The sequence below is a fragment of the Quercus lobata genome, chromosome 2 (genome assembly GCF_001633185.2).
Source record: "Quercus lobata isolate SW786 chromosome 2, ValleyOak3.0 Primary Assembly, whole genome shotgun sequence".
NCBI classification, from domain to species: Eukaryota; Viridiplantae; Streptophyta; class Magnoliopsida; order Fagales; family Fagaceae; genus Quercus; species Quercus lobata.
Window position 1 is genome coordinate 39,960,640 of NC_044905.1, and position 12,098 is coordinate 39,972,737.

The 12,098-nt window shown below is 37.5% G+C and overlaps 1 protein-coding gene across 1 annotated transcript; it reads left to right on the plus strand.

Moving 5' to 3' along the window:
* Positions 1 to 5,100: 5,100 nt before the first annotated feature.
* Positions 5,101 to 5,861, plus strand: LOC115966996 (F-box/LRR-repeat protein At1g55660-like). The gene has a single exon (XM_031086118.1). It carries the CDS (start codon positions 5,115 to 5,117, stop codon positions 5,727 to 5,729), a length of 615 nt encoding a protein of 204 aa, XP_030941978.1. The 5' UTR covers positions 5,101 to 5,114; the 3' UTR covers positions 5,730 to 5,861.
* The last annotated feature ends 6,237 nt before the right edge of the window (positions 5,862 to 12,098 follow it).

Here is a 12,098-nt window from a genome sequence, read left to right on the forward strand (position 1 = left end):
ATCCTCTGTCTTGACATGGACATGCTGTGAATTTCTTGTATAAAGGTACAAACTTCAAAGCCTACCAACTAGTTGACAGTCATGCCTAGACTAACAAGCTGACATCGGTTGTATTTTAAAATCTTATCGTTGTAATTTTATTGAAGATTTAGATCTTTCTGAGTCTTCTAATATGAGGTTGATGTTGCAATTGCATTAGCTTACAGGTCAGGGAAACTTGTCCCGCCCCTTCTCTGTCTTGCAGAGCTCTTGTTCTTTTGGAGAACACACACAAGTAAGAGGGAATGAAGTTTTAACACAAAGATCCATCACAAATTCAACTCAAAAGTCATGATTAAAAAAAAAAAAAAAAATCAAACAAAGTCCTTATAACAAGACAATAATACAACAATAATACAAAGTCCTAATGTATCAGTAGAATTTTTAATTTCATGAATCGGTAGAATTTTGTTAAATGCAGAAAACATGAACATGAGCAAGGAGCATACGAGGCCCTACAACCAACAAAACTGGAGCTGCTGTTACTCTGCAGAGCTGAACAACAGAACAACCTCCTTGGAACATCTGTGCATCATTTCCAACTTGGACCATCCTAACATAGAATGAGCTAACCCGATTACAACAATATGCCTACTGCTACTCTGTAGAATTACACGTCATAATAAATATTTCCGAGGTACAACCATGCACCATGTACAACACAACATAGAAAAATTAAATTGCCACTTACAACACAACATTCGATTGATTAACTGACTCACAGCTCTTGCATTTAGTCTCCACTCTACTTTTGATATCCTTCTTAATAAGAATCATTATCTGTTCTTCAGAGTAGACCCTTCCTGCATGTAGATCCGGCTGAGAATCAACTCTTGTATCTTCAGTCCCCATGGATTCCCAACTAGCAGCTCTTGCTTTCTCACTTCCATTTTTGACCGTCCCACCTGCTTTCAACCACTCGCCATATTGTCGACCAAAGCATTGTTTTGGAGAACCTGATGAGCAGTGTTTTTCGTCATGCCCAAGCTTTCCACGGTTATAGCAAAAAATGGGAAGCCTTTCATACCGAAAAGTAACCCAACACCCCTCACCTTCTCCGTTTGCCACATACTGTCCTTTACGGATAGGTTTATTGATGGGTATCTCATGAACTTGGCCTGATCTATTTGCATTGATCGCTTGTCTATTTCGATTATGAAAGCTCGAATATGTGTGAATACATGAGCTTGTTTAGACCCCCAATTAAAAGTTACGACTCGGTAACTTTTACACTAACTTAAACTAAGTGCGGAATAAGAGTAAATGCATGCGAACAAACGATAAAACTATTCTAAGTCATATTCATCAAATATCAACAATAGAATGAAAGCTAAAAGAGTAAGGAAGAATGATGCAAACACAAGATAACACCGAGACATGTTATTGAAGGGGAAACCAAAGAACTCGGCGAAAAACCTTTCCGTCGCCCTCCAAGCGGTAAATTGATCCATTACAGAATAAGTTGAAGTACACAAATAACAAAAGACCCTCCAACCTTAGTTTACCCCATGTACTTGAGCCCTCTAAGCTCCTGCTACCAACTGGTTTGACGAAACCTTGTCTTCTCTAACTTTCTCGGATCACGCAATTCAGCTCAATTGCATCTACCAATGATTGGCTTCTTCCAATACTTCCCAGCAGCACGAAAACCTCACTTTACACTCAGATTGGGTGTGGTAAGTGTTTGAACTATTAACCTCTCAAGGATTTGGATATGGAAAGGTAAGAATAGAGGAAAACCACAAGGAAATGTGTAGATGATTGTGGATATAACAATCTCTAACTCTCAAGTGTGTATGCTAGAATTTTCTTTCTGAAAAACACTCCTTACAATATGTGGGTAATGAGGGTATATATAGTGTGGGTAAAGACTTGGTAGAGTAGGAATGACAAAATAGTAAAACAGAATGTTTCGCGAGTATTTTGCAGGAAGGCCTTGTTGATGGCTCATTTTGGGAAGCCCAGTAAAAGGGAGAAGCCCAGCAACATGGGTGGAAATGAGTTGGTAATTGGATAGAAAAGTCATTAAACCTAAGCGGTAGGAATAAAGGATCATAGGGCCATAAAATAAACAAATGGTCCTTAAGAAAGGAAACGAGCCTAAAGGAGCTCGGAAAGAGAGAAGTAGCAAACTCATGGGCAGTATATGATGTAGAAAAGTGAGAATGGGCCACAGTAGATCCGAAGTAATGAAAGTAAAGAAAGTAAGGGATTGACGGAAACTCTATGAGCCCCAAGGATGAAGGATAAAGTAATTGGGCCAGGAAAGCCCAAAGGAGTTAGTAAAATCCCATGGGAACACAAGATTAGAAAGGGTCGAGGATGCCCAAAGAAACTAAATGGGCCAAAGATGCCCAAAATGAAAATGGGACACAGGAGCCTACAAGCAATGTAACCAAAAAGCCCAAGTGACTATACTGAGTCATTTAGAGAAGAATAAACAACAAGCCCAAAAAGGCCCAACAGGCTTGGGTCAAATAATATCACAGCAAGAATAGTAGAGCAGTACGGTAGGAAATGCAAAGACTGCAGAAAAGAGTAAGAGAATAGGCTAAAGGAGGAAAAGCACACAATCAAGTAAAAGCCCAACCCCTGAAGGGAGCGGGCCCTAAAGAATGAGAAGCTAGAAAATGGCTCACGCCATAAGAAGCCAAGGATGGGCGGTAGAATGTGCAGACAAGCCTCTAGACCACGACGAACGCATAAACAGCAGGCATATTTTGGACATACATGGAAGTGAAGTACACATGAGGCCCAGACATCACCAGCCTGTACCCAGCCAATACAGAAGGTGGTAAGGTCATGGGTCAGAGGTAAGAGGGTATGGTCTGGCGGTGAGGAGAGGGAAAAACCTATTATAGGGTTCCTGCTCAGGCTCTTTTGGGTGAAATGTCCTGTTGGGATGACATACCACCCAAAGGAAATAAGGATGAGCCGGGACTACTAAGTGCATGCCATGAGGGACAAGAAGAGAGAGAGAGAGCACCCACACCATAGTAGATAAGAGTGTCACAGCCAGCAAACAAACAAAATAGTCTTCTTTGTCTGGTGGCACGGCCAGTACAGGTAAGTGGTGGTGGCTGAACGACTGGCAAACCAATAAGTGGTCGGCAAGGACACCCAGACCAGACAAAGGTTGTTAAAAGCTAAAATAGTAAAATCTAGTCATAGTAGGCATTATATAAAGGACCATTACCATGCACAGCAGGGAGAGGCAGGATCACAATCACGAACACGGTAATAGCAACCTCTAGGAGAGAATCGCAACAAACAAGTAAACACTGAGAAAGAAATGGAAAAGAAAAGAAAGAAAGGAAAAAACTAGAAAGAATAGAAAACGGAGAGTATAGAATGGCAAGCATGCACCAATAGGTTGTCCTCTCTCTCCCTCTAACAGTCTTGCTCTCTGCCAAAAGCTAAGGATTCTTTTGGGCACAAGCCATTCAGGCCCGTTTCCCTCAAAATGATTAATTTCCACAGCAGGATTTTCCCTGAGAGATTATTCGCATTGAGGAAAAATGGTTTTCCCTCTTTGGTCTTGGTCCTGTGACATAACTCGACACATCAGATTAATCTTTTTCCTTTCTTTTGCTAACTCGTGCCTTACCCATTTATTCCCACTATTTTCTTTACAAGGTGTTCCTTATTATTGTGATTATCATTTAAATTAGGGATTATTTGTTCACTTTATCTAAAGGGAAAAAGTACTTTATTTTATTATTATTATCATGTCTGCTTGCTATAACCTATTCGAAGTAGCTCTACCTGCCATGGACATGTTCTTGGCAAACGAGGCATAGTTTGTGCACAAGTCGGACCAAAGTGAGTTGTAATTAGACCGGTCTCAACTCCCTAATCCAAAATACTTGGGCCCAGTACTGCAGGAGGCAGCCTAGCCCATCATTACAAAAAGGCCCACCACAAGCCTTACCCACGAGACACTCGTGAAAACTCCAGGCTGTCATAACTCTTCGCATTTCAGTCATGTGCTCTACATGTGGGTACTTCGCGGGTTAGCTTTTCGCGAAATCCACTTGATCTTAAATATAAACTTGAGTCTTCACACTCTCTCACGCACAACCCTTACAATTAAAATCCCACATAAATATGGGGAAAAAAAATGATTAAATGGAATTGCAATCAAATTTGGTATGGAATAAAGACCAACACAAAATAGTTGTAAATAACAACTTTACAAATTACCTTGCCTCCAATACCGTGTCCAATTTCTTCTAACATGAGCTCAAAAGGCAATCCCCATAACTGTACCCAAAATGGAGAATGGGTGAAGGCAATATTGTTTTCTACCATCAGCATAGCAGGAGAAGATTGTTGTCGAAGTTCCATGGACCACTTCTTTCAACCCACTCCCCAACTAATAATTAGAGCTAAATTTAAACTGCAGGACGTTATTTCCAACTTCCACAATCCTTAGATCGATCAGATTCCTATTTTCCATGTAGATCTTTGAAGGCCATTTGATTCTGGCTTTGATCAATAAGGAGACGCCCAAATAAGCTTAAAGAGCATTCTTCGTTTATTTCTGGTTTACCGACTTTGGTGATGACGATATCTTCCTCTTCTTCCTTTGTAAGCTTCAATTTGTGTAGGTTGTTCTGTCCACCACTTCTTGTTCCATCTCTAAACCTAGTTACTTTACTACCTATCCAAAAAGATGATTGATTATGATAGGAAAGACCCTTAATTAGGGAGTGAGTGAGGGAGAAAGAGGCTCGCACCATGTCGATTGTTGAGAGCTAACTAAGTAGTGTATTTATTATATTATATTATATATATATATATATAGCATGAAAATATATAGGCGATAAGAAAGTACGAAAGCATTTCGCAGGACCTCAGAACGACGTCGTTTGTAAGCATTTAGCAATTGGAAAATGCTCTCGCTCATGCTCATTCTCATTGTTGAAGTTGAACTTGTAGTAACTGCCAATATTCTCATTCATTCTCACTGTAACTGCCGATTAACCAACCACCTAAACTGCCAAAATCCTTCACCTACTCACTCAAAAAATTACCATAAAAACCAAACACACTCCACACCACAAAATTGAGCAATGGAGAGTAGAATAGAGAAGCGGAGAATAGAGAGAGCAGAAAGAAATGGCGGTGACATTATCAGCACTCTACCAGACTTTCTCCTCATCCACATCCTCTCTTTTCTCCCAACCCCCATTCTCACAAGCATTTTGTCGAGCAGGTGGAAGCCTCTCTGGACTCTCCTCCCAATTCTCAACTTGGACCAGCGCACACTTCTAAGGAATGAACATACTTTCAGCTTTGTGGATAGAGTGTCAAGAATCTGGACTCTTTGCAACGCCATTCCCCTACACACATTGCGCATCCGATGGACCGCTAATTGTCAGCTTTTCTATGTTGAAACATGGCTACGAGCCACCATTCATCTTGCCGTGTTGCAAGAACTCGATCTATTCATATATACATATACGTATTATCAAGCTTTGGAGTTGCCCCGTACTCTCTTCTTTTCTACTACATTAGTAGTTCTCAAATTCAAAGATCAGATTTTTCTCAATCCTCCTCATGATTGTAGCTTACCAAGTCTCAGGATTCTGCAACTCAGCTATGTTAAGTATGCGAACCACAACTCTCTCTCCACATTCCTCCAAGATTTGACCCTCAAGATGTCTGTATCAGATTTGAAATATTAGGACAAAAATGCTGCCAAGTTCAATATCATTGTACTCATAGCTCCGCTCAAAAGATTGCTTTTCAGTTCCATTGCTGACTGTTCGTCATACAAACTCCAAATAAACACCCCAGCTCGAGTACTTTAATTTCTTAGCTGATTTGGGCGGACACATTGTGTTGGAAAACCAAAACCTCCCCAACTTGTTTGAATTAGTGAATGAGTATTCAAAATTATGCAAACAGGATATGGGATTTCATGGGACCCCTCTATAACGTTGCATCCATGGATATGTGGATATCAGCCGCACACGTAAGGGAACATTATATTTTCCGTGCTCTTAACTCTCAATCATTAGTTAAATTGCCAAATACTTAATGATAATATTGTTGTGAGTGAGTTGTGACTATGTGATTCTTACGTTGTCCATGCAGATCCTCTCCCATGCTTGTAATCATGAGGATCTTCCCTAGTTTCATAATTTGTCTTTCTTGAAGTTTCATGGTTTGCTTGAGCCTAACTAGCATGGATGGCCTGCAGTACGACTCTTACTTTCTCGGGCTCCAAAGCTACAAATACTTGTCTTTCAATTGACAGTCATAAATCACTTTCATAGTTTCACACCTTACTGTGGCTTGAAGGAGCCAACAGATGTTCCTGAATGTCTGTCATCACAACTTAAAACTTGTCATTTTAAAGGATTTTCAGGGTGTGAGGTTGAGATGGAACTTCTTAGCCAGATCCTGAAGGAGGCCAAAGTGTTAAAGACAATGAAAATCACTGTTGAAAGTCATTTAAAGTCAAAGGAGAAGCTTCTTATTCGCAAGGAATTAAGGAAGTTCCAGAGGAGCTTTTTGACTTGTCAAATTGCAATTGACGAAGGTCATTTCGAATTTATTAGTCTCTCTCTCTTAATTGGCAAGAAGCAATAGTTTTATGGGAATGCCCATTGTTCTTTGCATCTTTCATTTGAAACTTTAGTGGATTCAAGATAATGAAATACTCCTTTAATTGTGAACTTTGCTCTCTCTCTCTCTCTCTCTCTCTCTCTCTCTCTCTCTCTCTCTCTCTCTCTCTCAAAAAAGAAATGCATAAATTATATGGTTCTTGCTATATCCACTAAAATGCTTTAATTTGGAATGCCCCTATTCAGCTTATAGTTCTAAACTTTGTTGATGTTGAAATGAATCCAGCTGTCATCATAGGAACTCAATTTTGCTTGGGGGTTGTTGATGATCGTAGAGGAGGCTTCTTTTGTTAAGATTCCAATCTTTACTTCTGAATAATTTAGCAAAACGGGTTGGATCAAAAGCATGGGGAAATATAGAATCCTTGGGTTTACATTATCAAATAATTGAAACTAAACATTTAATGTAAGATGTTGAACATATTTTTCAAATAATTGATTAAATTAAACTTCGTTCTTTAAATGAGAGAGTTTTCGCAAGACTGTTTATTAGATCAGCCAGAGAATCCAACTTTCTGCTTATTCCCTTTGGTGGGTTGAAAGGATAGTACTTTTGCTAGTACTGAGCTATACTTATGTAATCATTGGCGGATTATAATGCAATAAAACAAGGTTTATTTTGATGCTTGAGAGGTGAAGTGACTTGTCTTCAACACCGTGTAGTTAGGTTGGACACTACATGCCACTACATATCAGTACATCGCTATCATTTCAATTTATAAATCAATTTACAATCACATTATTGACTTTAATTGATTTAGCTGGATTTTTTTTTGGTGAAAGTTTAGAATTCTTTCTTGAATTTTTTTTGTGTATTTGTCCTTTTTTACAATGTCAGAGTAGTTGTGTCACTAACCCAATACTATTAAATTGTTTGCTTATATTATGTTGTTTTGGTCCCTGATTACATTGTTAGTCAGTTAGTGTTGCTGAATTGCGTATTCCTTCAAGTGAAATACAGTGTGTGTGTGTATACATACTGTATTTCACTTTTCATTCTGGGTTATATAGTTTTACTGTTTCTGCATATGGTAAATGATATATGGAACCAGTAGTCAATCTCGAACCTTTTCCATTTCTTGTTTGAGGCAGATCCTTAATGCGATTCATTTTCAGTTAGCCAGATGACCTATTTACATTTACACGACCTTGACTATCAACTACAGACTGGTTGAATTGAAATCATTTAAGTTAAGTGGCCTATGCTTTATTCAGCATGGTTGAATACCTCTCAATTTTAAGGATGAGCCTAAAGCAACATTATCAGAATTGTACTGAGCTGGTGGTTGAGTATGAAGTGATTTTTTTTCAGTTTGATATTTTCATTTTAACCAGATATGCAATAAAACTGGGGTTCAAGACTACAAGTGATAGCCTAATGGTAATGGCATCCTTTGTGTTGCCTCATGTCTGTGGTTTGAATCCCACCTTCCATTCCCCTATTATCTACCTATCTCAAAAATAGAAAAAAGAAAAAAAGATATACAATATAACTGGTTGTGGAACTGAATTGAAGTGAGGTTTTGTTTTTGTTTTTGTTTTTTTCTTTTTTTAAGAATGCTATCAATAAGAACCAGTTGTTGAATTTTGTTGAATTGGATTGAACTAAGCACCTTGAAATTATAACTTTTCTGGGAAAAGAAAAAAGCAGATAGAGCAAAAGCCTCCCCTCCTCTTTTTGTCCACCCTACCTGAAGTGGACAAATCGCATGTAGTGATTATCATGGCGATTTGAACTTGGAACCTCAAGTTTGGATGAGATGCTGCAGTATTCTAACTCACGAGAGCTTCTTTAGTAAGATATCTTTCTAATACTTATTAATGTTTACTTATATTAATATTACATTTATTATGTGTTAGATATTTGTTATATTAAAAAAAGCAGCGGTGTGATTGTTAAAACTGGTTGTTCTGAAAGCTGATTTCTTCTCTGGTTGATGCTCGGTATGGTTATGAATGGCTTAACCACCACTTTTCCATCTTTTGTCTCAAAAACCCTTCTCAAATCCCTTTAGGAAGCTTGATATCAACATAATTTGCTTGTTAAATCCTTCACCCAATTAGGAAATCTTGAAAGAAGCCAAAAACTCCCTTTTGGTATGTGTGGGTTAGTTATACCTGGATAACTGACCTATTATCATTGTTAATTTTAAAATGGATTTATTATTTTTAGCTGAAGTGAATCAAAGAACACAAGAGGGAACTCTTGAATATCTTGGGAAATGTTGACTGCTCCAAGAAGATGAAAGAAATGAGAGAAGCAGAAAGGATATCAAAGTTTATTCCACGAGTTTGTATATTTAGGGGAAAGCATTTGCTACATTTGTGGAAGCCAACGGAGTTGTGAAATTTATCACTGATACTGGAGCTACAGTAAGCCATGATCCTTATACAGGTGGTTTGATGCTAAATCTTGTTAATGAATTTTGTGAAAAGTCCTCATACATTGGATTTTTGTTTAAGAGTTGCTCTAACAATTACATGATTAAGAACGTGGAAGACTCTTAATCATCACATGTCTCACTTCACATAGTTATTGTTGTTTAATTGGTTAGTTCTTGCGTTTCTTGGCATTGATCAAATATATATGAATTTCCTACCTTAGCAAAGCTCTTTGGTGCTTTGGCGTCTGGTATCAGTTATGGACTTATGGTATTGATGGGCCTTGATACAAGTGAGTCACTGCTATGCCTTGTTGTAAAAAAAGTATTGAAAGAATAAAGAAAATAGAAAGGTTTGAATAAGTTAAAGATGTAACAACAAATGCTGGAATGATAGTATGGGGAAATATACAGTTTTAGGACTTTCATTATTAAATAATTGATGCTTTGCCGAAAGTACTTATATTTGACAGGAAGATGTTGAACGTTGTTTTCATCAAAGAAATATCTTCTCTACAATCATTGATCAAGTAGTACAAGCTGCAATACAACGAGATTTCCTTTGATTCTTGAGAGGTGAGGTGACTTGTCTACAACACTGTGTAGTCAGGTTGGACCCAACCTACAGCTACATATTTGTACATCTCTATCGTATTCAATCTAGAAATCAATTTATGGCCACATTATTTACTTTACTTTATTTAATTAGATTTTTTTGGAAAAACTTAAAATTTATTCTTGAAATTTTTGTTTATTTGTCCCTGTTACAATCTCAGAGATGTGTCACTAACCCAAAGACTGCACTATTATTTGTTTATTTTAGGTTGTTTTCATCCCTGAATACAATGTCATTGTTGCTGGATTGTGCATTCTTGAAAGTGAGTTATCACAGTATATAAGATATTTCATTTTTCATTCTTAATAGGCGAAAAACACATTTTGGTCCCTACATTTTCACCCGATTTCCGTTTTAGTCCCTAAGTTTTTTTTTTACCGCTTTTAGTCCCTCTCCTGGAAAACGCTTCCATTTTAGTCCCTGCCGTTACATCAGAAACGAATATTGCAGACATGGCAAACGACAAAATTAAATAATAATAAACTAATGTCCACGTGGCCTAAATTAATAATAAAAAATATTTTTTAATGCCACATCAGCATCTAAATTAAAAAAATTAATTTATTAATTTTAACTAAATAAAAAAAATTAAAAACAGAATTAAAAACTAAAAATCTTATAAATTGAGATCTAAGTGTGTCTTGAACAAGAACAATAAGAACACAAACTCAGATCCAAGAACACAAACCCAGAAATTATTAAAAAAAAAAAAAAAAACTAACCAAAGCCAGAAATTCGGATCTCAAAGCCAACCCACAACCACCAAAATAAAACCCACAACAACCCAGGCCAAGAAAATCAACCCACAGCCACAAACCCACTAATCACTTTAATAAGCTCACCAAACAAAACAGTAACCCTGGTTAGAGATCAGAGAGACACAACAAATTCTACAAAACAAACAAACAAATAGAAAATAGAAAAAGCACGAAGAAAACGAGAGAGAGATCACGGAGAGAGAGAGACATTTTTTTTAAAAGTTAAAACTGTTGTTCACGCTTCCATTGTAGAGATCGATCGATCGAAGACACTTTGTTGTTTTTTTATTTTTCTTTGTCTTGGCTGGTTTCGGTTGAAAAAGAGAGAGCAAATCTGGGTTCGTGAGAGAGAAAGTGTGAAGGGAAAAATGGGTAGGGGGTTAGAGTGCTGGGTTGAGCGGCAGCGGTGGCGGAGCAACAGCAGCGAAGACTGAAGGCGACAGTGACGGCGGCTTGAAGATTGGTTGTTCTGGGTTTTGCTCGCTTGGGTATTGGATTTAGATAGATGCTTCTATGCTTGTTCTAGGTTATTCTGGGTTTTGAAAACCGATGCTTGAAGATTGGTTGTTTTGGGTTGGTTTAGAACCGATGCTCTAAGATTGGTTGCTCTGGATCTAAGAGGATGATGGTTGGGTCGCGATCTAGAAAGATGGTGGACGACGGTTTCTGGGTGCGATGCATGGTGGACGGCGGTTTCTGGGCGCGATGCATGGTGGTCGGCGGTTATAAGGTCACTGTCGAATGTGACTTTCCATCGTGGGTATAAGTTTTTTTTTTTTTTTTTTTTAATAATTTCTGGGTTTGTGTTCTTGGATCTGGGTTTGTGTTCTTGTTGTTCTTGTTCAAGGCACACTTAGATCTCAATTCATAAGATTTTTAGTTTTTAATTCTGTTTTTAATTTTTTTTATTCAGTTAAAATTAATAAATTAATTTTTTTTAATTTAGATGTTGATGTGGCATTAAAAAATATTTTTTATTATTAATTTAGGTCACGTGGACATTAGTTTATTATTATTTAATTTTGTCGTTTGCCACGTCTGCAATATCCGTTTCTGATGTAACGGCAAGGACTAAAATGGAAGCGTTTTCCAGGAGAGGGACTAAAAGCGGTAAAAAAAAAACTTAGGGACTAAAACGAAAATCGGGTGAAAATATAGGGACCAAAATGTGTTTTTCGCCTTCTTAATATGGTTATTTTGCAGAGTCTCTTGGTTGTGTAGTTTTACTTTTGCTGCTTATGGTAAATGAAGGGATGGCAGGATTCAGTTTCAAAGTTTTTCCATTACGTGTTTGAAGAAGATCATTAGCGTATTAAATTTGAGTTAGGCTAGCCTGATTATGTGCTGTTTGTCTAAAATTTGAGTTAGGCTAGCCTATACTTTATTTAGCATAGTTACAAATTGAGTTTTTAATGATTCATTTATATTAGACTCCTCATATGTTGCACTGTGCAAAAAATATTTATATTGGTCCATTTCTAAAAATATTTCCTAAAATAATACCCTAAATCTTGAATCCATTAAAGTTTCAAATAAAAGATGCAATTTACAATGGGCACTATTGCTTCTTGCCCATTAAGAGAGAATGTCTAAAAACAGAAATATCCTTCATCAAATGCAATTTGACAAGTCCGAGAGCTCCTTTGGAACTTCATTAATTCCTTGCGAA

Excerpts from the sequence above, each read along its gene's own strand:
- LOC115966996 (XM_031086118.1), top strand. The coding sequence starts at position 5,115 with ATGGAGAGTAGAATAGAGAAGCGGAGAATAGAGAGAGCAGAAAGAAAT.